At 42.5% G+C, this 22,474-nt stretch overlaps 2 protein-coding genes across 8 annotated transcripts in view; one reads left to right on the top strand and one right to left on the bottom strand.

Annotated features, from left to right (window-relative positions):
* LOC124295596 overlaps nucleotides 1-22,474 on the top strand; it is a 110,645-nt gene that overhangs the window by 32,550 nt on the left and 55,621 nt on the right. For 3 of the 4 annotated variants that reach the window (XR_006905487.1, XM_046746073.1, XM_046746072.1), the window contains one exon: nucleotides 5,745-5,891. The exons of the other annotated variant lie outside the window; for it this stretch is intronic. Coding sequence is in view for 2 of the 3 variants with exons in the window: in XM_046746073.1 (XP_046602029.1) it covers nucleotides 5,759-5,891 (133 nt within the window). In the remaining variant the exon portion in view is untranslated. The remainder of the gene's footprint in view (nucleotides 1-5,744; nucleotides 5,892-22,474) is intronic. 4 annotated transcript variants of the gene reach the window in all.
* Nucleotides 1-22,474, bottom strand: part of LOC107220852 (protein madd-4) — a 94,196-nt gene that overhangs the window by 25,094 nt on the left and 46,628 nt on the right. For 3 of the 4 annotated variants that reach the window (XM_046746058.1, XM_046746059.1, XM_046746060.1), the window contains exons 2-4: nucleotides 15,487-15,588; nucleotides 1,074-1,126; nucleotides 888-981 (exon numbers count right to left, since the gene is read on the bottom strand). In XM_046746058.1, coding sequence (XP_046602014.1) covers nucleotides 888-981; nucleotides 1,074-1,126; nucleotides 15,487-15,588 — 249 coding nt within the window. The remainder of the gene's footprint in view (nucleotides 1-887; nucleotides 982-1,073; nucleotides 1,127-15,486; nucleotides 15,589-22,474) is intronic. The other variant, XM_046746061.1, reaches the window with a different exon arrangement.

Below are 22,474 nucleotides of genomic sequence, written 5' to 3'. Positions count from 1 at the left end.
CAAAAGTTTTTTTTACAAATTTTTTTTTTTCACAATCGCATGTATTTCAATTTTTTTTTTTTTCAACATTTGGGCTACCAGCTTGAACCCGAAAAGATTTTTTTAATCCAAACAAATTCTCCTATGTGCCAAGAGATGCACCACCGCAAAAGCCCTCGAATTAGGAGTCGGTCGCTACTTATATACTTATAAAAATTCTAAAATAATCGTAAAACTATAAATACTAGACCCTTCAAACTCAAATTGCTTCAGGTGTTTTCATTTTCTTTAAAAACAAACTTCCAAAAATAGGTATGACCTTACACATCCAAGTTGTACCTCCCCCCCCCCCCCCCCTCTTGACATAGATGCTTGTGAAAAAGGATGAAGGTGTACCCGCGTACAATATGTTTTGCAAATTTTGATAGCCACCAAACGGAGTACCTTGTACACGTACATAGAATAATAGAGGAATATATCGTGCGGTATTTGTCATATCCCTGATTCTATCCAACGTACAGAGGTATTCCCGCTGGCACAAACCTCCGGAGAGTGTGCAATGCGCTTGCTGCAGGTGGCCTGACCTACATTCTGCATCCGGGACGAATTTCGGTAGAGCCCGAGGTGTAAAAATTCTTAAACGTGATATACATGTACAGCTTACATAATATACAGGGGCTCATCTTCTTCATTTCGTTGGGATACCTTGTAAAATTATGGCTTATAAGCAAGATCGTAACCCGTGTTTATGTACTTGAACTAGTTTACTGTTCCGAAAGAATATCCAATCCGTCCACTACGATCTTGACGAGAAATATGAATATCCGTAACGTTTTTTTTACGCATAAATTCGCGGTCACGATTACTTGGCAATGAATTAAGTGATTTTACGGTGTCACGGTACTCACCTCGACGTTGCACATCTTGTAACGAACGGAACGCCCTCTACAAGGCGGCCTGCGGCATCTCCTCTGTTGACGTATTATACCGCCACCGCAGTATCTGTAATAGTATTGCGATTTAGGCGATGGATTCGGCGACGGGAGACGAACGAAAGGTAGAAACGAGCTTCGTTAGATTCGTTTTAATCTCACCTTGAACAGACCGACCACTTCGACCACGGAGACCATTCGCCCCAATTGATACCCTGGAACATGAATTGCGAAAGAAATGATGAGAAGCCTCAGGTCGACGAATGACCTTGCATGAGCGGATTCAGCCCCAGGGGGATTTGAAACTCGCCATGGGGAGGAGGACGAACGGGGTTAGATACGAGACATGCCAAAGCTCAATAATTCACTACCAAACCCTCGTACTGACTGACGTCGGACGGTTGCATATTTAATAGACATACCGAACACCCAGCAGGCCCGTAGATGAAGGAGGCTTGCAGGGGCGGCGAATGCCGACGACGGGGACGGGGAAGGAGACCGAGGAGAAAGAGGAGGAGGAAGTCCTGGAACCTTGGGGCGTAAAAGATGGATGGGGGGGGGGGGGGGTCTTAAGTCCTAATATGCCAGCTGACGGAGGTTTGACGTCGCTAACTGCTCGCTAAGTGAAAAATCTCGCAAACGTGCCGGTTCGTTGTCACCGAACCCCGTACCTACAACCTATGACACGTCTTTTCTGACTTTCCCACCCATTTACCCCACTGCCTTCCTACTACCTTCACGCGTGTATCCCCTGCAAAGTATACATGCGTTCTCTATACCCGAGTAAACATGAAAAAATTACAGGTTGTATCCGGAGTTTGAATCCATTACCAAGGTCAACAAGGTCGGCAAGGTTGTCTAGCGACTCAGCCGGTGCGGTTTGGCGATCGGAATGCGCTTTTGAGGATGGTTGAGGAAAAAGATAGCGGTGCTCGTATCCAGATTTTTTCAAAAAGTTCGGGTAAAATATCTGGAGCTTTACGGGGTTCCGCGAACGACGCTTACTTTACGGGGGCACCGTGTACGATACGCGAGTCGCACATCGTCCTTCCATGTGTGTGGGAAGGGGGAATAGATACACCCATCAGGCTATATTGCCCCACGTAGGCTTACACGTGCCACGACGACGAACCCTCGTTACCTTCGTCGACACCGCCAACTTTTAACGAGACTAAAATTTATAGTTCTTCTTTTTTCCTTTTTCTACCATTTCTCTCTGCTTTATTTTTATTCCTACTTTCTCTCAGCGACTACGCGCATTGCTTTGTTCAATCCCCTAAACCTTTTCGCAACCCGCACCCAGGGAGTCGTTAAGTCCTACCTCCTACTAACCCGACTTCTTGTTTATTTATCTTTTCGCGTGATTAGTTTTTTCGATGGACAAAAAATCTTCCCCAAAATATTGAATCGTGCCTTCGGTACACGTTGCGTTAATCCGCTGTTCTCTATTTTCCTGTCTTCATTCGGTTGCTGAAAAATAAATGAAGCTCCATTTAGGGGTCAATATTCCCGGTCAGCACCATATTTAGATTAAGACTACGACAGACGCCCTTAAAATATCTCCGATGGTTACAAAAAGCGAGTCTCTACTTTTCAATCGGTTCCTTTGCATCCCTGGAATCGTAATGATCGCCACATTTCACTTGAGGACACGTTGCTACTTGCGCTTAACTTGAACGCCAATAGCGTATAGTGATTTGGGACTTTGCCGCAACCCCACAAGCTCTTTCAGCATCTCGATAGTTGGTATCAATTTTGAATGGTACTTACAATTAGACTAAGTCCATTGAATATCTGTACACGTCACGCTAGGGTGGTCCTCATTTCGAGTGTTGACGGATTTTTTCCACCCCACTCCCCAAATCGACTTCAAATAAATCAAAAACAATTGGCTAGTTTTTTCAGATTTTTACATCAACTCGAAGATAGTACGCATTGTGATCAAAGATTCTTATGGAAATAACATGGGAAAAAATTTTACTCTCGTTATATATTTTATAGTAAAAGTAGTAATGTTCCGAAAAATCTGCAACTGCGAGGTTTTAGTCGGCATTAGTGCTACTATGTGAAAAAAATATACACCTCATCATGCCAGTAAATCTATACGAGTTGCACACCCTTGACATCTGACCTTTTTTTATTTAGAGGAAGCGCAATTCGTCCAGATTGCCTGGTATGATGATGTGTATTTTTTTTATTTTTTTTAGATAGTACCACTAATGCCCACTAAAACCTCGCAATTACAGATTTTTCGAAACATTATTACTCTTACAATAAAATATATACTTGAAAAAAAGTTTTCCCCGTGTCATTTCCATAAGAAACTTCGATTGCAAAGCGAACTATTTGACGCTTGATGCAAAAATCTGAAAAATCACGCAATTGTTTTTGAATTATTTGAAGTTGATTTAGAGAGTGGGACAAAAAAAAATTCGTCAACACCGTAAGTAAGGACCACCCTATTGCGACGCATAATATCTCTTCAGCACCGTGCATATCACGATATTTCAAAACGAAAAAAAAAAAAAAAAAAAAATGGCAATTCTTGTCTCCTCGGCTGCTCCTGTATTATTCTGCATATTTCCTTTTCGCCCTGCGGCGAACGAACTGCGACGCTGTTCCCCACCGCGAATATTTTACTGGTAATAATTTGGGGTAAAGGTGAGAGATTCCGCGGCAACCGAGTTTCGACTGGTTACTGAATATACATCCCAATTCTCACCCAATCTAAAATCAATCTTGGTTCCTTCACTTAGGATCTGTAGGCGGCGATAGGAGGGGAAGGAGGGTGATTTTCCGATCAGTTTTAAGCAGGATTGCAAACCTGCATTATTCAAACGCCGCCGGTATACGTATACCGCGACTTCCGCCTTCTCCTTTCGCCTCCGCGCATCACTTCGTCTTCTTCCTTTTCTTCTTCTTCTTCTTCTTCTTCGCGACACCGCGTTCAACCCCGCAAACGTATAGAGCTATACGTCCACCACCTATATTCGAGGCGCCTCCGAGGCAAACGCCCTGAGAATTTGTCTTCCTCCCTGCAGGCCTGGGAGACAACCAATCGGATCTTCACCGCGCGAAGAGAACATTAGACTCGCAAATTATTGAAAGCAACAGCCGGGGAGACAGACACTCTCTTTGCTAATGGAGACCTGGACCACTTTGGGTCTGTCTCTGAGATTCCTATCTGACTCTGCGATTGAAATCCTCCCGGTTCGAGCCAATATCTACCTATCCATATACATTCGCGAGTATATTGGTCACATACCCCGCACTGCATTCGGCGTACATTTGGCATCTGTTTTTCCAGGCTTCAAAGCCTGTGTTTCAAACGAACCTCTTCCGACACTTCAGTCAAAGCAGCCGGAAATCTGATAAAACGTTGACGTTATTTTTCACAACTTTTTCCAGTTCCTCCTCTCGGTTCCCGACGTATTCATTCAGTTTGAAAATTCTTACAGAGATACTGAAAATAACTCTGCATGCGTCTGGGGATTTTTTGCGACCGTCACTCGAAAAATGTACAGATATTTAGACCACTCCGCGAGTTTGCGAGTAATCGATTATTACGAAAGTATATAAGGTACATCACGCGATCTTCCTTCGACACGGGGAAGGTGAAGGAGAAACATATAAAAACAAAAAAAGGAACAGAAGTACTGGGAGATTTAGCGGTGGAATTCAATGGTATCTGATAAAGTATCGCCTCGATGTGCTCGGCATTTTATAAATCCACCCTTATACGTTAAATTACAAAGAGGTGAGGGTGCGATGGGAATGAAAAAGCGGAGAAAAAAAAAACAATACTCACTCCCAGCCACGTTTTGCTATTCTACGCTTGTCCAACCCCATATTGGACGAAATCAACTATCCCCGCCAGGCCCAGCCTCGATTCCCTTCTAACTCTAAGGCCAGCACCCCATTTCGTGAATTTTTCTCTGTCTACGCGAAGCGTCTGCGAGAATTTCTCCGGTCCAGCCTGCATTCGGTTATTCTACTGTAACTTCGTTTTCGTTTCTGTTAATTTTGTTTTTTTACCCCCCGCTCGGACAAATACTTGTCGATAATTCCTTGCGAAATTTAACTGCGGCCTTCTTCTTGTTGTAAACAAATTTTCATTGCAGTATTTTTTTGAAAAGCTCTAGATATTAATCAAAATTCGAATTTTTCATCTGAATATTGCCTTTTCGAGTCATACACGAGAATGTCGATGAAATAAATAACTCGAGCCAATTTCGAAAAACTACGCTAACTCTTAAGGTCGTTGACATCGAATCTTATTTATTATTTTTAAAACCTCTTTTTTTTTTTGTCGAGCTGTGTTAGTCTACCACCGCGGGGTTCGAGGGGCGCATCTTTTCCCCAAAACTCCGTCGCGTTACCTGCTTCTGCTGCTGTTGCACACGCAGCTCGTATAGAATACAAATTTTCATCCCTGCGTCGTGTCGCAGCGCTCTGCAGGACAGACCGCGGCATTGTCGGAGGGCGGTCAAGTGTGCGTTAAATACGAGAGACGATTCTTGGACCGAAGCCGTTTATGGGGCTGTAAAACCGCTTTTCCCCCCGACGATTTCTCCCCGGGCATCGCCTCACTTTTTCCCACCCCCTCTTTTTAACGCCGAGGTGATTCACCGACCCTTTGATATCCGCAGATAAGGGCTATAAAATTTAAGTTTATGATTACCATCGATTTTGTCCCCCTCCATCCCTCCCCCTTTCTCATTCTCCACCTTATTCTACTTAAATTTTGTTTATTTTTTTCTCCCACTCTCTCTCTCTCTCTCTCTCTCTTTCTCGTCTTTCTCTGTATTATCCAGCACTTATCGCTTTCTACAGGTTTACGCACTTCGATGATGTTTGACGTTATATTACCCCGTGATATACGAGTCGGGCACGGACTTCATTATCGGGGTCGAAGAGATGCCCGAAGGACGAGGAGGAGAAGAAGTCGTGGGCACCCACAACATCGTGAAATCTTAAATTGTGAGAAACATTTCTTTTCCGATTCTTATGATTTATTTCCTCCGCATCCTCCACTTTTATGCAGCCTCGTCTTCCGGAACATTTCGAAACCCCTCGAATGTATGTACGTTATTACACATACAGATATACTAATAATAAAGAATAGATGCGCGGCGCTCGAACGAGTTTTTAAAAAGATTTCTCCCCGTCTGCTTTGCCTCTCGTGTATCAGCTAGCTGTTAAACCGAGATTTGTATACAATAAAAGTAGGTAGGTAGGTATAAGTGCAGCGAGAAAGTTTATAGTCACAAGACAAATGGTTTACGTCCACGGCACCGCGCGTGGTTTGATTTTTGCTCCTCGTTTTATATTTATTTCTCTCCTCATCGATACAGAGGTGATAAAATCAAGACGCGATGATCTCTTAACGCCGAGTCCTCGTCCTCCTCCTCCTCCTCCTCTGTCCTTCGCCCCCTCATACCTACCATGTTACGATTTATCGTCACACGTTGGCATCCCTTCGATCGTACAATTTTCGTCCCCGTACGTTTCTCAATCCTCGTTCTCGCGTGTCGCTCGACAGTTTGTTCGCCTGGATATTTTTACTGCACGATCGCAATTCTCAACGATCAACACCGCGTCTTTCCGCCGCCGCCGCCGCCGTCCGCGATCATTTCTCCTCGTCTCTCACTCACCCTGTCCTTTATTCACGACGTGTACGTAGGTGTATATACACCTATAATACGCGTACGCGATCTATATTTCATGTTATGAACGGTATTCGCGTGCAATATGAATCCCAGAGAAATGAGGAACAAAATAACTTTAAGAAACTCTCAGCTGTACAAAAAATATTTATATGTAATAATATACATATAATTGAATTTGAAGAGATGCCGAGAGTTGGATTGTAGATAGACGCGCTGTAATATTTTATCTTATTTTCTTCCTTCTTTACGTTTGTTTTGTATAGTCACTTTAAAAAAGAAGAGGAAATCAGAATCGACCGAAGAAGATACTCGTTCCGCGGTTTGAAACTGGGAAACAGGATGAAAAGAAAAAGCAAGGCTATCGAATAATTCAACTTGGCTCGATCAGCAAAGGGGTTCTCGGGGGGGGGGGGGGTCGCGGCCTTTGTAAAAAATTAATTTGATCCCCGAGCTAATTTGTAAGCCGAGTTGAGTCGGGAACTGAATCAATGCGGCTTTAATTCCAGATTTGGGACGGGGTGCAATGGCACAGCGGCGAGGGGCGGTGGACGGGGATTATTACATGTCAGTCACACTTCGCTCAGGATTGCCTGGTTTAACAGCGGTTCTCAAACCACCGCTTCACCCTTTGTCCCTAAGGTCCTCGAGCACCCCGGGAGTGTCCAAGTCAATCCCGAGGTTTTGTCCGAATTCAAGACTTACTCCCGCCTATACGCGCAAGTACCCGCCACTTCTCGTCGTCAAAGTTAGTTCCAACATTTTTTTCAACCCTCGTTCATTCTATTATACCTACGGCTCTTGAAATTCACTTGACAACCCGATTATTCGTCAATATGCGGGGACGAGCCTGGAGGATTTTTTTCTTCGATTCAATTCCTCTTCACGGAATCTCATTAATATACCTATATATATATATATATATACGCGTGTGTGTGCGTGCGTGTTTTATGCATGTATGTATGTATATATAGAGCCCTCCTCAGTTCTGTCGTTCGAAAACCATGATCGCGGACACGTGACGTTTTAAATATTCAAAGATATTCAAAAAAAAAAAAAAAAACGCGCGCAGCATTTCCTCGATCGTTATGTCGAGGGGGAAAACTAGACTGAAAATACTGAAAGTCGCGAATTTCATTCCTTATTCAATTCAATTCACGTTCACAGTAGCTTTTGGCTCGTGATACCGATAGCATATTTTAATAAATGATTTTGTCGTGGAACTTGGGTCGAAAAGACGAAAAATATCCAATTTTCGTCTTCTCTTTAAAAACGTTTTTCTCTTTCTCGCGACGACGACGACGTTTCGAGTAAGAATCTGAGGTGAGGATTCCATTTTCTTTCTCTCTCATTGCGTGCTGCAATCCGCTAAGCATGTATCTCACGTAACGGGAAAAGGTCCCGGATTCGGTCTATTACAGTTCCTTGCCATTCGGCTTAGGAATTGAATCGTTATTAGTCGTACGGAACCTCCGCGTATACCGATTTGTCCGAGAAACTGTCTTCCGCACGCACCGCGTCGCGAGTCTTCCCCAGGGAGCCGGAGGACCCCGAACCCCTTAGCGGCCGGGGGGCGAGGCCTCTTTTCCCGGAATCCCCCTTGATCACGTCACGAACCACCGAAAGATATACTTGAAGGAAAATTACACAGCATTTGAACACAGATTTGCGAAAGGAAGAAGCGGTTAAACGGAGCCCCCGGATTCTACTACGGGGGTTAATCGAGGAGTTGGATTATACTTTTCCTCGTCATTATTTCCCTCTCGTTTCGCGTATTTGGTACGATTAAATTGCATCGGCTGTGCCGATTTAATTTTTGAACCTTGGATTAATTAATTTTTCATCGGCAAATTTTATTGTTCCTGAAAACATTGACGAGGATTTTTCTGCCGTATCGGTAATAAGACGAATACCCGACTCGTCGACTGTCTGCAAGCCGAACTAAAAGCGGTGAAAAATGCTAGGTGGACGGAACTCGGGCTTAACCCTGGGAGGAAGAAGTGTTCTTGAGGCCTGCTAGATACTCTAGGTTATTGTCGAGGCACGTACACCCTCTGAGAAGACGGCGATAGGCCTTTAGGGGGATGGAAAGGGTCGAGTGAGTGAGCGAGAATGAAGTTGACGAGTGGGGGGGAGGGGGCTGCAGTGGGAGGACTTGATAAAGAATACAAGCCATTTTTCCCGCCAATTTTAACTAGTCAAATTTTCTCACCCCTGGAGATTCGAAATCTTTCTTACAGGTAATGGAAAACATCCGTGTCGAGATATTTTCTTATTAGCCTTTGGCAAACTGGGTATAGGGTCGAAAATTTCGTGAAATAATTAAATTTTATACTCATTGTATAAAATTGGCAGTCCTTCGCCACCCTGCTTCGACCTCGATCCCTATGTACGTGTAATTTCATCGTTCAGAGACGATATTTCATCCTGCGAAACGTTTACGGGAAACTGTGACGCGTAACGCGGGACCTCAAATCGATTCCTCGTATTTTATTTCCCTTGTAATATGGTAGGGGATCCTGGTTTCACCCTAATAAAGTGTCGGTCATAACCGTGACGACGAGACTTGCTGCCAATTATCCCTGGGGGAAACCGCAGAAACACAGTTTAGCCTCCCGTCACACTTGCAATCCACGCAATATGCGGGTGCGGGTCGCCTTCGCTACTTCTACAATCGATTATCCCCGCTTCCGCTTTTCCTGAACTTCCGCGTCCTCGAGAAGTGTTGAAAAATACGTACAAAAACGCGAAAAATATCTCTTTTTACCTATTCAAACTTGGTCAGATTCTGACCACCCATGTTACAAGAACTAAGGACGAGGGAAGTCTTGACCTCAAAGTGTAATTGTCAAGACGAATCTTGGATAAGTAGGTCAAATAACAACGAAGTAATTTTTTCCGATGTTCCGGCCGCAGGGATTTTTATTCCGTTGGAACGGAAGGTAAAACATTTTTTTTGTCAAATCTGAGAATACAAGCTTAATGTCAGAAATCGGTATAAAGTATGAAGTAACTGACCATATACGTGACTCTTATATTGTAAATATGGTCAGTTACTTCGTACTTTATACCGATTTCCAACATTATGCTTGCATATTCGAATTGGACAGAAAAATGCCTCACCTTCGGTTTCAATGGAACGAAATTCCCTGAGGGGGGACGTACCAAGAGGCAAAACGTTGAAAAAAATCACTGCGTTCTTATTTGACCTACTTATTCAAGATTCGTCTTCACTGTAACAACTAAAGAATATGTGGAGAGAAAAAGAAGAAGAAGAAAAAATTTCGAGTCAAATAAGGAAAAGCATGAACCTGCATATCAGCCACCAACTTTCAGTTTAGTTAGAAAAATATACTTCGCTCGCTTGAATCGCCTGCCCCGCAGAAACTTTTCACTTCCAGCTGTTTCCGCGCTCCGACGGACTGTGTTCAGCTATATCCATTGCTTTATTACACACTTATAAAGTAATTCATGAATTAATTGACCAAGACAGTCCTTGACTCGTTTCGTATCTGTAAGATGTATTATACGTATACCTCCGCAGCAACCCCAAGTTTATAATGCAACTTTTCCCCTGACGCGCTTCGCCCCGACTTGATTTCACAACGCTGAATTCACTCGGGTATTTTCAATCTAGAGAAATTTAAAATATTGCAAGAAAACTTGCCATTTATAACCACCACTTTCGTACAAAACTTACTTAGTCGGACTGAAATGCTTACTTTATCAGGCAAAGTATGACAAAGGGAGGAAAAATGATTGTGCATTTTCGCATGAAACGGAGAGAACGAAATGTCAGTACGTTCTGCGCAAGCTGGACGAAGAACGGATCGTAATAGGCAGAGGGTCGGTAACAGTTCGAAGAAGAAGGAACATTAGGCGCACCTGGACGATACGCGCCGCGACTTCGGGCACCAAGAGCGGGGTGAAAAGCCCCGAAATGGGTGAAACTCGAACCAGCTAACCGAGCTAACGACCCTAACACTACGTCACGCACTTTTCTGTTCGCCGCGAGCGCGATGTCAAAGACATACGTGCCTCGATCGATCGGTCGGATCGATTTCTCTCAACGCTGTGGAAAAGTTTGCCCGACGACGGAGAAAGAGGAACGGAAACCCGTCGTTCTTCCTGTTTAACTCTGCGTGTACACGGAAGGGGGGAGAGTTTCGACGCGTCGAACGTCATAGCTGTCTCACCGCCTGCCTGTAACTTGTAATCCGGCAGGGCTCGATATCCAATCGAAGTCAATCAACGCCGCGACGTCTGCCCCGAAAACCGGAGGGCCTGAGAGGTCGGCTTGACTATCGTCGACAGGGGGCGGAGGTAAAGTTTTGAATTTGAAAAGTTACGAAGGCGTCAAATTTCGAATTTTTTGATCGCAAAACTTACAGTACAGAAATCAAACTTTGACGAAGCATCAAAGTCTCGAATGGTCCGAAAACGCGAGATGGAGTAAAGTTAAAAAAATTGAACCATCAAAGTTCCGAATGATTCAAGATTTTCAGTTCCATGAATTTTTGACTTGGTAAAATTTCACCGCTTTCATCTTCCTTTCTTCCGGATCCTCGACATTTTTACGTTCGAAATCCTGGTCGTTCTGATTTTCGGTTTTTCCAATTCCTTGCACCCACTAGTCGAGTAAACTACGCTGTATGAGTATATTTTAATTTTCGGAATTTTACTCAATCGAAGCTTTATTTGTCGGAATTTCGCTCTATCGGAACTTGAATTCTTGGAATCTTGCATTTCGGATCTTTGATCGGTCGGGTTTCCGATCATTCAAAGCTTTGTTGTTTCCGAAAAGTTTGATTTCTTTACTTCAAGCTTTGCGACCAAATAATTCGGAATTAGGCGCTTTCGGAACTTTTCAAATTTGGAACTTCAACCCCGCCTCGTTGAAAGCGCAGACCAGCCGAACGAAAAATTCTATGTTTCTCCCCTTCCTTCTAATCATCGGTTTATTTCGAGCAATATCGAATACTCAATATTCCGCGAATTACAACGTAGCTTTTATATAATTATAGTCCTCTTTAGCCGATGAGAACTTCCAGCGAGTTCAAGAAAAAAAAAAGGCTGTCGGTTAATGAGGCGATGCCGCGGCTGGTAACTGCACCTAATGCACCAAGCTCGTGAAAAATTCGTCGGTCCAGCTCTCCACCTCTTCTTCCGAATCGATCGGCGTGATTTACTAGCTCGGTGCCTCCAGTACCTATACGTTCCCTGCACCGCGGGATATCGTGTACAACACCTGAACGACGACCAGGGTGGAAATAAAGTTGAGAGCACGTCTAGGTTTCGTTTTAAAAAAATGTCGGTGCAATTTCGTGATCGGCGCGAATTAGGTTCGATATTTTTCGCAGACAAGTATCGCGATCTCGTGAGTTATTTCGATGAAAACATATGTACCTAGGCGTGTGTGTATGGATACGTAAGCCTGGATGCATAAGTAACTTTGCGAAGGCTTTAGATGCCAGGAGAACGGGGATCGAATGGAATGGAATGGAATGGAAGTGAACCGCGGAGAGGAAAGCCAGGCTAGCTTTTCGAGTATCCAAATGTCGTTTGTCTTCGAAGAATAAGAATTCTTGGAAAACCATGACGTATTTTTATTGTATGTCCATTAGCTTTCCCCCCCGTTTCTCGGTTGCCGGTGAAACCCTGAAAGAGAAAAGAAGAAAGTTTATCTACCCGACGACCGCCTCGCCCTCCCCCCTTGTGTGTGCTCCGAATGATTTTACAAAATTTTATGCTTCCGCGTGACCGTTTGAAGATTTGAGAGAGAAAAAAAATCTCTCTTTCCCTACCACTTTATCCGACTCTAGTTACTTATCGGTATAAAATATTCGCCGTAAAAACGTGAAAGGAACGCTGGTTCCGTTTTACGTTTATTCCGCCATTTCTTCATGAAACATGTGAGCGAAACGTCGAATCGAATCGCGTACGATCACAGTTTGACTTTTTGATTTTTCTACCCACGACGGATTCGAAACTGCGAGTTACAACGAAATTCATTCCCTCGCTCCTCTTCTCGCGCCACTACACGTCATTATATCATTCTATCGGCTCTGCGAAAATGTATACATATACGCAATAAGGTTACATTTAAATAAATGAATACAAAAGTGGACTCGGGTTCCTATTCCACTACATATTTAATGCCAGTATCGAATCCCGACTCTCTCTCTCTCTCTCTCTCTCTCTCTCTGTTTGGAAACCGATAATACATTTTTGTCCGTATACCTATACACACAGAGCATTATCCTCGTGACCCTGCGCCGCGATTCTCCGCAATATCTGCAGAAGTATAACGAGAGTAACAACGTGAAAGAGTCTTTTGAAACCGGCAGCTCGAAGCAGCGATCTCTTGTCCGTATAATATAATTGAACGTAACAAACCAATTATCTGTGTTTGAAAGGCCAAGGGCCCTTCTCCTCGATATCCGAGGATGACGACTCCTCCGATTCGTCTGTCGGACATTACGAATGTACCTGAGTGTATCCGAGGAATCGCCTCGGTAAAGTTGAAAATAATTCTTCGTATAGAATTTCGACATGGAGAATCGTTCGGAAGTAAAGTTTAAGGTACTATTCGACGGATATTCCCAACTAGAAGTGAATCTCGGTGAGAATATTGAGCACTCCGCGATGAGATAAAAAAAAACTGAAGGACACCAATCGTAACCAAGTTGATAAGATAATTCGTTTTGAATTAATAATCACACCAAAAAGTTGTCGATAAATTGTTTAAACAAAAATTTATTTAACGAATCGCTAGTAAAATTTTTTTTTTACATCATACAAAATGAATGCACCGGTTCTTCTGAATATCTATGAATTTTTTTGGAATCTTCGGCGATGTTAAAGTGGTTCGAGAGTCCTAAAATTTTGTATAGGTTTTCGTAAATCGTTAACCATTACGCTGAAGAAGTTTCAGAGACATGGAACGAATAGTTTTATAAATAGAGCGTCAGAAAAGTGTGGAAAACGGAATTATTCAAAACCGTGGTAAATTCCAAAAAAATTCACAAGTATTCAGAAGAATCAATGAATTCATTTCAAATAAAGTAAAAAAATTCTCAATAGAGATTTGTTACACAAATGTTTTTTCAAAGAATTTATTAAGAACTTCTTGGCATTGTTATTATTCAAAACGAATTACCTTATCGACTTGGTTATGATTGATTTTATTCAGATTTTTATCTCGTCGCGAAGTGTTGAATATTCTCACCGAGATTCTCGTTTGGTTGGGAATATCCGTCGAATAATACCTCAACTGCGATGAGCACGTATGGTCTTGTACATATTGGACGGAAGAACGAGTCGTCGAGCAACGATGAGATCAAGGAGCGAATTTTCCACGCGGGCGAAAAAGCGGGTAAACGTTTCCCGAACGTGGCGGAACACAAGAGAGTCGCAAATAAAATGAGGGAAAATTGAATGAAGCGTGCGGTAATAAAATGGAGAAAAAAATTGCGGAAGGGAGAGACGGAGAGAATTGTTTTCACCCCCCGCGGCTTATTCTCGGGTGAAAATATACTGAGAGAGGACGAGAAACGTGGAGGTGTCTCGACATCTCACTTTGCGAATGGTGAAAAACTAATTGGCGTGAAAAGCGCAGCATCGCGTTTTGCGGGATCCCGACCGACCGACCGCATCGACTATCCAATCCTCACAATCACCTCGGTTTTTCTTGCGGCGACACTTTAGAATGCAGCTCACCACTCGGAGGAAGATTTGAGTTGGCTTGCTGTGTGCACGCCTTGCGGGCAGTGAAGCGAACCTCTTTTACCAACCTCTAAATCCACCCCTTCTTTTTCGATGTATACCCGCAACTCGGCGGTGCTCTTTGCACGTACATGCTGTAGATGTTATACGACCGCATGCATACCAGCCCCAGAGAACGTTGTAATGGGACGGGCTGGAAATTCCGAATTTGAAACGTACCGAGAGCGCCAAATTCTGAATTACTTAGTGTCGAAGGTTAAAGTGAAGAAATCAAACTTTGAGGAAACATCAAAGTTTCGAATGATCCGAAAACCGACGCTCAAAATTTAGGAAGTGCAAAGTTTCGAAATGGAAAAATTCCGAAAGTGCGAAAATGAGAAAATTCAAATAGCTGAAACATCGAAATACCGAATGATCGAAGATTTTCATTTCTGTGAATTTCTGGCTCGGTGAAATTTCACGACTTTGATCTTCGTTTGTTTTGGATTCTCCATATTTTTACGTTCGGAATCCTGATATTTTCGATGTTTCACACCAATTCGATGAGTAAACCAATCTGTATCGGTAGGTATATTTTGACTTTCAGAATTTTACTCTATCGGAACGTTACTTTTCGGAACTTTGCTCTGTCGCAACTTTAGTTATCGGAATCTTGCATCTTGGAACTTTGAGTCGCCGAGTTTCCGACAATTCGAAACTTTGTTGTTTCTCAAAAGTTTGATTTCTTTACTTCAAGCTTGGTCACTAAATGATTCGTTATCAGGCGGTTTCGGAACTTTTGAAATTCGGAACTTAAAGCTCACCCCGTCATCATTCATCCTCGACGATTTTGCGCCAGGTGCTTAAACTTAATTTCAACTTGTGTTATATATTCGTCATCTTTTTATTTATTTTTCATGGCTTTTGTTTTGCGCGCATCTCGCAGATTCTGTCCTTAATTTTCATCACAGTGCGTTTCAGTCTTGTGAATAAATTCAAAAGACGAGATGCTCTAGCCGCATTGCTTTGACTTATTTCTTGACACGAGAAATTTCACGCCTCTCGGCGTGCGCGGTCCTCTTACTCCCGGTATTTTTCTTCACCGGTTCCGTCGACCTATCTCAACCGTGAAAAATGCCTTTTAAACTTTTCGTTTGAACATTCATATTTTTTTAATTTAAGATGCGAGTCTTCGTTCTGCTTACCTGTGCCACGGTATCAACCTCCAAGCTGTTGTCTGTGTGAGAAATTCTTGAAGTGTCGTCCGTCGACGTGTTTTCCGCCACAACAAAGCCCAGTAGACAGATCTGTAAAAGGTAATCAAAAAAAAAAAAAAAAACGTCAATTAGAAATTATATGATATTCTTATCGGGTCAGTAATTAATACTAAAATAAACGTTATTCAATTGGCTGGTAAGTTGCATAAGATTATTCGACTCGTCGTCTTCGGCTTTGGTATGTAATGTATATGCACGCGTTATTGTGTTTCTGTGCGAAGAATTGAAATTGCAAGCGTTCCAACGCATCGGCTGAAATTTTTAACCGTAGACTAGACGCATACGGCTCGTTGAATCTCGCAGCGAGGTAGAATATTCTTTCAGAATAAACTGTATGATATCCACGTACAGATATATTATAAACTTCGCGGCGACGGGTCCGAATTTATAGTATACAATATACATACTGTACACATACATGTATACTATAAACTACGGTATAAATCCTCCCTTTCGCAGTATCGTCTTTATGTAATCCAGTCGAATCGAGACTCAGTTGTCCGCGCCTTGAAATTATATTGCCAAGTTTCTACCCCGAGTTATCACGGGGTAGGCAATAGTAGATACCTACAATACCCGCAATACGTGTAAGGTACACTTACACATGGAACCGAACAATTTCTTTGCACGTAGGTGTTTCGTTATTACGAATAACGGACGTACGATTGCCGGCGGATATGCGGGACGTGAATTTCATGCTTTGGGGACCAGCGGATATCTTTCTCTGAACTTTTTTATTGCTTGAATTAGATTTACCTCACCCCTTGCCGCTCGATTATTGCACGCGCGTACTACAGGGAGAATTTGGAAACTTGGGACGGGGTTGGAGTTCCGAATTTGAAAAGTTCCGAAAGCGCCTAATTCCGAATTATTTGGCGGGGAAACTGGAAGTAAAGAAATCAATCTTTTTGGAAACACCGAAGTTTCAAATCGCCGGAAAACCAACGGATCGAAATTCCGAAACGCAAGATTCCAGAAATTCAAGTTACGACAGAGCAATGTTGCGGAAAATAAATTTTCGATAGAGTAAAATTCCGAAAAATTAAAATATACCCACACAGCGTACTTTACCTACTCAACGAGTCGGTGTAAAAAAATGGGGAAAACCGAAAATCGGAAGAACCAGAATTCCGAACGTCAAAGTATCGAAAATCGAAAGCAAACACACATCAAAGTGGTGAAATTCACGGTCCTAAAAATCTTGAAGCATTCGGAATTTCGAAGTTTCAGATTTTAAAATTTTCTCATTTTCGTAATCTCGGAACTTTGACTTTTCGGAGTTACGCCTCTTCGTAACTTTGAGCGTCGGGTTTCGTGCCGTTCGAAACTTTGATGTTTCTTCAAAATTTGATTGGTGTACACTAAGTTTCATCATCGAAAAATTCGGAATTTCGATACTTTCGAATTCGGAATTTGAACCTCGCCCTGAAAACTTGTTCGGGCACCGGAAGGAGAGGCGATAACCAGAACCGTCCTGCTGAGTCTGACTTACATTTATACATACATGTACACTCTTCGCCTCTTACAATATTGTTCAGATAATATATGTATATTCGCTTAACCTGAATGAGCCAACTTCCGTATAGAGTTCTTGGTAAATAATTACACTTACACACACTCGCGCACTCGCCGAGCTTATAGTAACTTAACAACAGTTCGCGACCCCTCACGGGGTGCGTAGTTAAATTCAAATCATCCGAACACCTGTAATCCCGCAACCTCGTTACAGTGCATAATGTCTGCAATTTTCCTTTCTCCATCCCCAACTTGAAATTTGTCTTGCCGTATTATATTATAATATACGCGACGAGGAAAATATTTTTTATAACCCCGCCGCGTCGCACGGAAATGCGGCTCGTATAAATGTCTGTCCTTCAAACGTTTTATTTTGAGTACTGTAAAGCCGAGCGCACGGTGATACAGGAATGTCCTTTTTTCGTTCGAGACTCCGCGGCGATTGAATCGTCACAGGGGATTCGGCTAGAATTTTTCTTTCTTATGTATTATAGGCGTGTAGGTATATACAAAGCTTGACTTTTTCTTCATTTTCGTCGAGACTTGTACATAATGTAACGCTAAAGCCGGAGAATATCATCGCGTTGTTCTAACTTCGTATTAAGATGTTAACTCAAGATTTACACCGCAGGTTTAGCATTTAATGAGGTGTCACCAGGACTGTACAACATCCTCGTATATAGTATACGTACACATATGTATATATATATAGATATATGTATACGTATACTCGGTCCGTTAATTCTTATCGGTTTTTTGATTGGCTCGCGTGCCTGGCCCGGCTGATTATCACTCGACAACCTTAATTCTAGTAATTAACGAACTTTCTTCGCATATATTTACTCTTGGACATTTTTTCCCCCCTCATCGTTTTTCAGTATATATTCCTTAGTATTTCACTTCGCTTTGCTTTATTTTTCTCATTCACGGCCACTCCTCTCTCAATTTATTTTCAGACTGTCGCGCTCGTCCCGCGATACTGAGATTATTTTCTTTTTTTTTTTTTTCTCTCCCCGAATATACACTTTCTTAAAACATCGAGAAATTATACAATATCTGGGCTATAATAATCCGCGTCAATTAGTCAGCGCCGCATCCCACGGAGCTGAGAAATTTTCGGGCTGAGCGGATTAATCCGATCATTCTATATACCCACACAGCCGCTGTATATAGAGAACTATCCATTCGGATATACCGTAGTATTATTCCCCTGCTCAGATATTCTATGCGGAGTTTATTATATGCCGGGTGAATTTAGGGCGTAGCTTCAACATCCAGTGGATCTCCGCTCCGGGGTATTAAAACCGGTGAGCGAAATGCCGCGTATTTCTAGCCTTGGTCTACCGGGATACTTGCGTGTAATAAAACCCCGGACGGAGATTTTCGAAAGTTGGGAAAGCGTTGACAGGCGAAAACGGTCGCCGATAGAAGTTGGTGCTGGACTGACTGGGAAGAGGAGGAAGGGTGCCCTTGTTTTCCCGCAGCGTCGACCGCACCGATGGCAAAGTTCAATTTTTTCTCGTCCCTTTTTTTTTTCTACCGAATCCATCCCGATCCGTACACGAAGTAAAAAATTCCTGCCAAGGAGTTCATTTCGAGCGTAATTGAAGTGAAAATTGTTGGGATCTTGATCACGAAATCCAATCAACACTCCCGATGACAATCTTGCTATGCGGGGAGTATAATTAAAAACATTGAAAACATGCCGCTCGTTGGTAGCTGGATTAGCCTTGTTAGTCGTATTCATTAAGTCTCATTACCAATAATTGGCTTACGTCTCTAGGTATGTACCCACAGTTAAAATCATCCGATCGCGGCGCTTTACGATTAATTTGGTCCTCGCTTATGTTACAGCTGCTGTTACCGTTCAATCGAGAATTAGGTGCCAGGCCGTATTACCTTCATTTCTTATTTTTTAAATACATGTAGTTTTTGCAACCAGTTATTTTTTTTTTTTGTATGAATTTCAAAATTTTATCCTAATTTTATAATATACTTCTTTTTATACATGTATAAGCTCAATAGCATCAATTTTATTACGGTTATATATAATTAACTGCAGAGGAATGAGGCGAGAAATTAACGATTAGCTCGGAGCAGAATATATACAAGCTCTAAAATAGGAGACAATTATATAAAAGAGAGGAAAAATTCTAAGTAAATGTTATCAACAAGCTCGGAATGAAACATTCGTTTAGTTACTTTGATTCTCTCCTCTGTCTTTTCTTCCGTCGTCTCTTTATCTGAAACTATTACTCCCTCGGAACTGTACAATTATTTTCGAAGATCAAACCGTCACATTAAAAACAACAGGTATAACCCGATGCCTCTTCACGAACAGAATAAGCCCTGCACGATACGTCCGATAAGATCAGAGGACCGATCGTCAATCTGGAATATATTTTTAATGAGGAAAGTTGAGCTCAGGGACTAATTTTTGTGTACTTGAAAAAACCCGTGTCATACGATTCAATCCGGGGAAATTTATAACCGATCTGTGCTATTCGCAAGTTGGGATGACACTCAACAAATATGTGTTAGGTCAAGGGATCATCCTAGGGTAACGGGTCGAAAAATAGCTGATTTTCGCGTTTATTTTTTCGATGGTTAAAATGCGCTAATCGCTCTGATTTTTTTTTTTATTCATATCAAAGTACTCAGAATTTATTAATTTGAAACGTTGGTTTTAATTAAAAAAAATTTTTTAACGGTTGAAAATGTGTTTGACAAAAAAAGATGTCCTCGTAGTGTACACGGTTTTGGCCGTAAATATTATCTGAAAAAAACTATAAAAAGATTAATGATTAGTATGAAAGCCGCTATTTTGCTATCGAGGTTTTTCTTGTCTTTTTTTTTTTATCGAAATTGACAAAATGGCGGTAGATGGAAAAAAATTATCGAATTCAGTCTTAAAAGTTCGGAGGTTGCACACAATTTACGAAATCAGATCGCAATTTTAGAAATTCGGTGCAGCGACGTAAATTACAATGTATTTTTCTTGAATATACGATAAAAAAAAAAAATTATATTTTAATAAAATTTATAGGAAAAGCACAAAAAAGTAAGTTTATTGTACTTGTAGATTGAACAAACAGTAAACGTACGGTGAATTCCCTGCTCCGTATCGGAATAAAACTTCCACTACAGTGCAGGAAGTTACATACAGAAATTTTTAACAGCGCAGGGCGCGTTACAGGATCCCGCAAAGGATCTGACACGAGTAAGTACTTCACACCGAGGTGTGGAGGAGAATTAATTCGGTCCTTCATCGTTCCGTCGACATGCGGCAAACACGCGGTCAAATGAACCGAAAATCTTTACTAAAAGCTGCCCCGTGTTCCCTGATTAGATCTCTCGTCGCGTAGCCTCTGACCCGGCGGTTCTACCCGGTTTTTCTCTTTCTTTCGCCTTCTACACTTCCTCCTGTCTTCATGCCCGTGGGTAAGTGAGCACGTATTAGGTACGGGCATGAACAACGTGTGCCGTATGTAAGGTAAGTGTACCAGTCATCGACACGCTTAGACCCAATTATTGGCCCTTTTATTTTCCGAAGTTACAAAAAAGTCGGCACAAAGTGTGAATTTCCCGGCGACCAAAGCCAATTGCTAGAGAGTCAAGCACTAGAAATTTATTTTTTGGTACCTAACGGGACGAGGGGGGCTCAGTCTAGAGGAATTTTATTGAAAGAACAACATATTATAAAACCAAATCGGTATCCTTCTTACATCTCTACACGCCGGTGGAAACGATCTCGTGAATATGCACATCGACCCGTCGTCTCAATTTTATAATTCGTTTCAATCTTAGGATCTATAATATTCCGCTTTTAATGCACTATAAAAAAAAATCTCTATAAAACCTGCTGGAATGACTCTCCGTCGACTAGATTTCATACGTATACGCTTAACGTTAAGTCAATCGACTGAATGATGTATAAGATGGGAATAAAATGTTGAGCCGTGCGATGCTGGATGGTGGATATGGTGGATGCCGTGCTTCCGTAATGCGGGGGCGTTGATCGAAACGGGAAGCGAGGCTTAACTCGAATCCGGTTGCCGGTTGTATACAGCCCCGTTAACGCGTGTCTGCGAAGACACCTGTATACCCGTAGGTGCCCGCGTATTTCGTAGTAAAATAATGTTGGCGAATGAGTTTTGCGCCAAGTATAGATGTGTATACCCAAGGGCGAATATATTATATATACATATATTACGTAGCGCCGTCGCTGCTGCTGCTTCTACCGGCATTAATACGTGGCGTAGATATGTAAGCAGGTTGTAAATCACTGTGTAATATATTAGGCGACTCGTTATCGTCGTATTAACAAGGATCTACGGCTGAGATTACGGAACTCGGTGATGGCACTACCATACCGTATTATACTGTAGGTATGTACGCGTGATGTCGTACATGACATCCGACTACATGCGTATACTAGGGCATAAACCAATTCAAACACTCTGCCAGTCGTTATAAGTTTACCAGGCTTTGATATACCTACTCGATTACGTCGTATCCTTTCTCTCTGTCTCTCTCTCTCTCTCTCTCATTCTCTCATTCTCTCATTCTCTGTTTTCACGGTGGTGCCGCATGCACGCGGGGCGCGTGACGAAACGCGGTTCGGGATTCAAATTTCACTTCTTATGCCCACGTGCGTATATATACTACTCCGTCTATTTACAAGAAACTTAGATATATGTACCAGCGAGCCGTAACGACCATATGTTACGCCTAAATATCTCACCCAAGGCGTATATATAACCATTAGGAGAAGAACATCTGTCCGGTTTAAACGTCCATGCCGCGATAGAGAAGAGGAAGAGAAGAACGAGAGGAGAACGAGAAACATTCGAAACTAGTCGGAGCGACGCGACGACGGGGGAAAGAGAGAGAGAGAGAGAGAGTAAAAGGGGGATGAAAACAAACGAAGTATGCCTCTTCCTTTTTTCGCGCAAATGTTAAAATAAAAAATAAGATAAAACGTAACCGATGTGCGCGCGCGTGCGTGTGTGTTTATTTTATTTTTTTTTTTGATTTTGTTTTTCGCTTTAGTTTTTTCTCCCCCCGCTGTGACGCTCGAAAACTCTGCAGGCAAACGCAGATAGGCACTGGCGGCATTAAGGGGGGGATGGTTGCAGAGAGGGCTGACTGTGCAAGCGCGGTCGAATCTCGAATGTGTGTCTTGGCATAGCCTCAAAAGTTACCCTCTCTCGTATTTTCGACTCCGGGGCGTGGCTAGGGTTAGGATTTATGCACGTCGGACAAGCCTGCAGCATCTCTGAACAACCCGAGAGGATTTTCATCCCCGGTGTCCACCACTCTGGGTATAATGTGTGAATCGTGTGTACGTAGGTACGTACGTGGGTATGTGTAACGGATGGACGCGGGATGAACCAACGAC

This window comes from Neodiprion lecontei, chromosome 7, assembly GCF_021901455.1.
Source record: "Neodiprion lecontei isolate iyNeoLeco1 chromosome 7, iyNeoLeco1.1, whole genome shotgun sequence".
NCBI lineage: Eukaryota > Metazoa > Arthropoda > Insecta > Hymenoptera > Diprionidae > Neodiprion > Neodiprion lecontei.
Note: the sequence above shows the minus strand (reverse complement) of the source record. Positions and strands in the feature narration are given on the sequence as shown.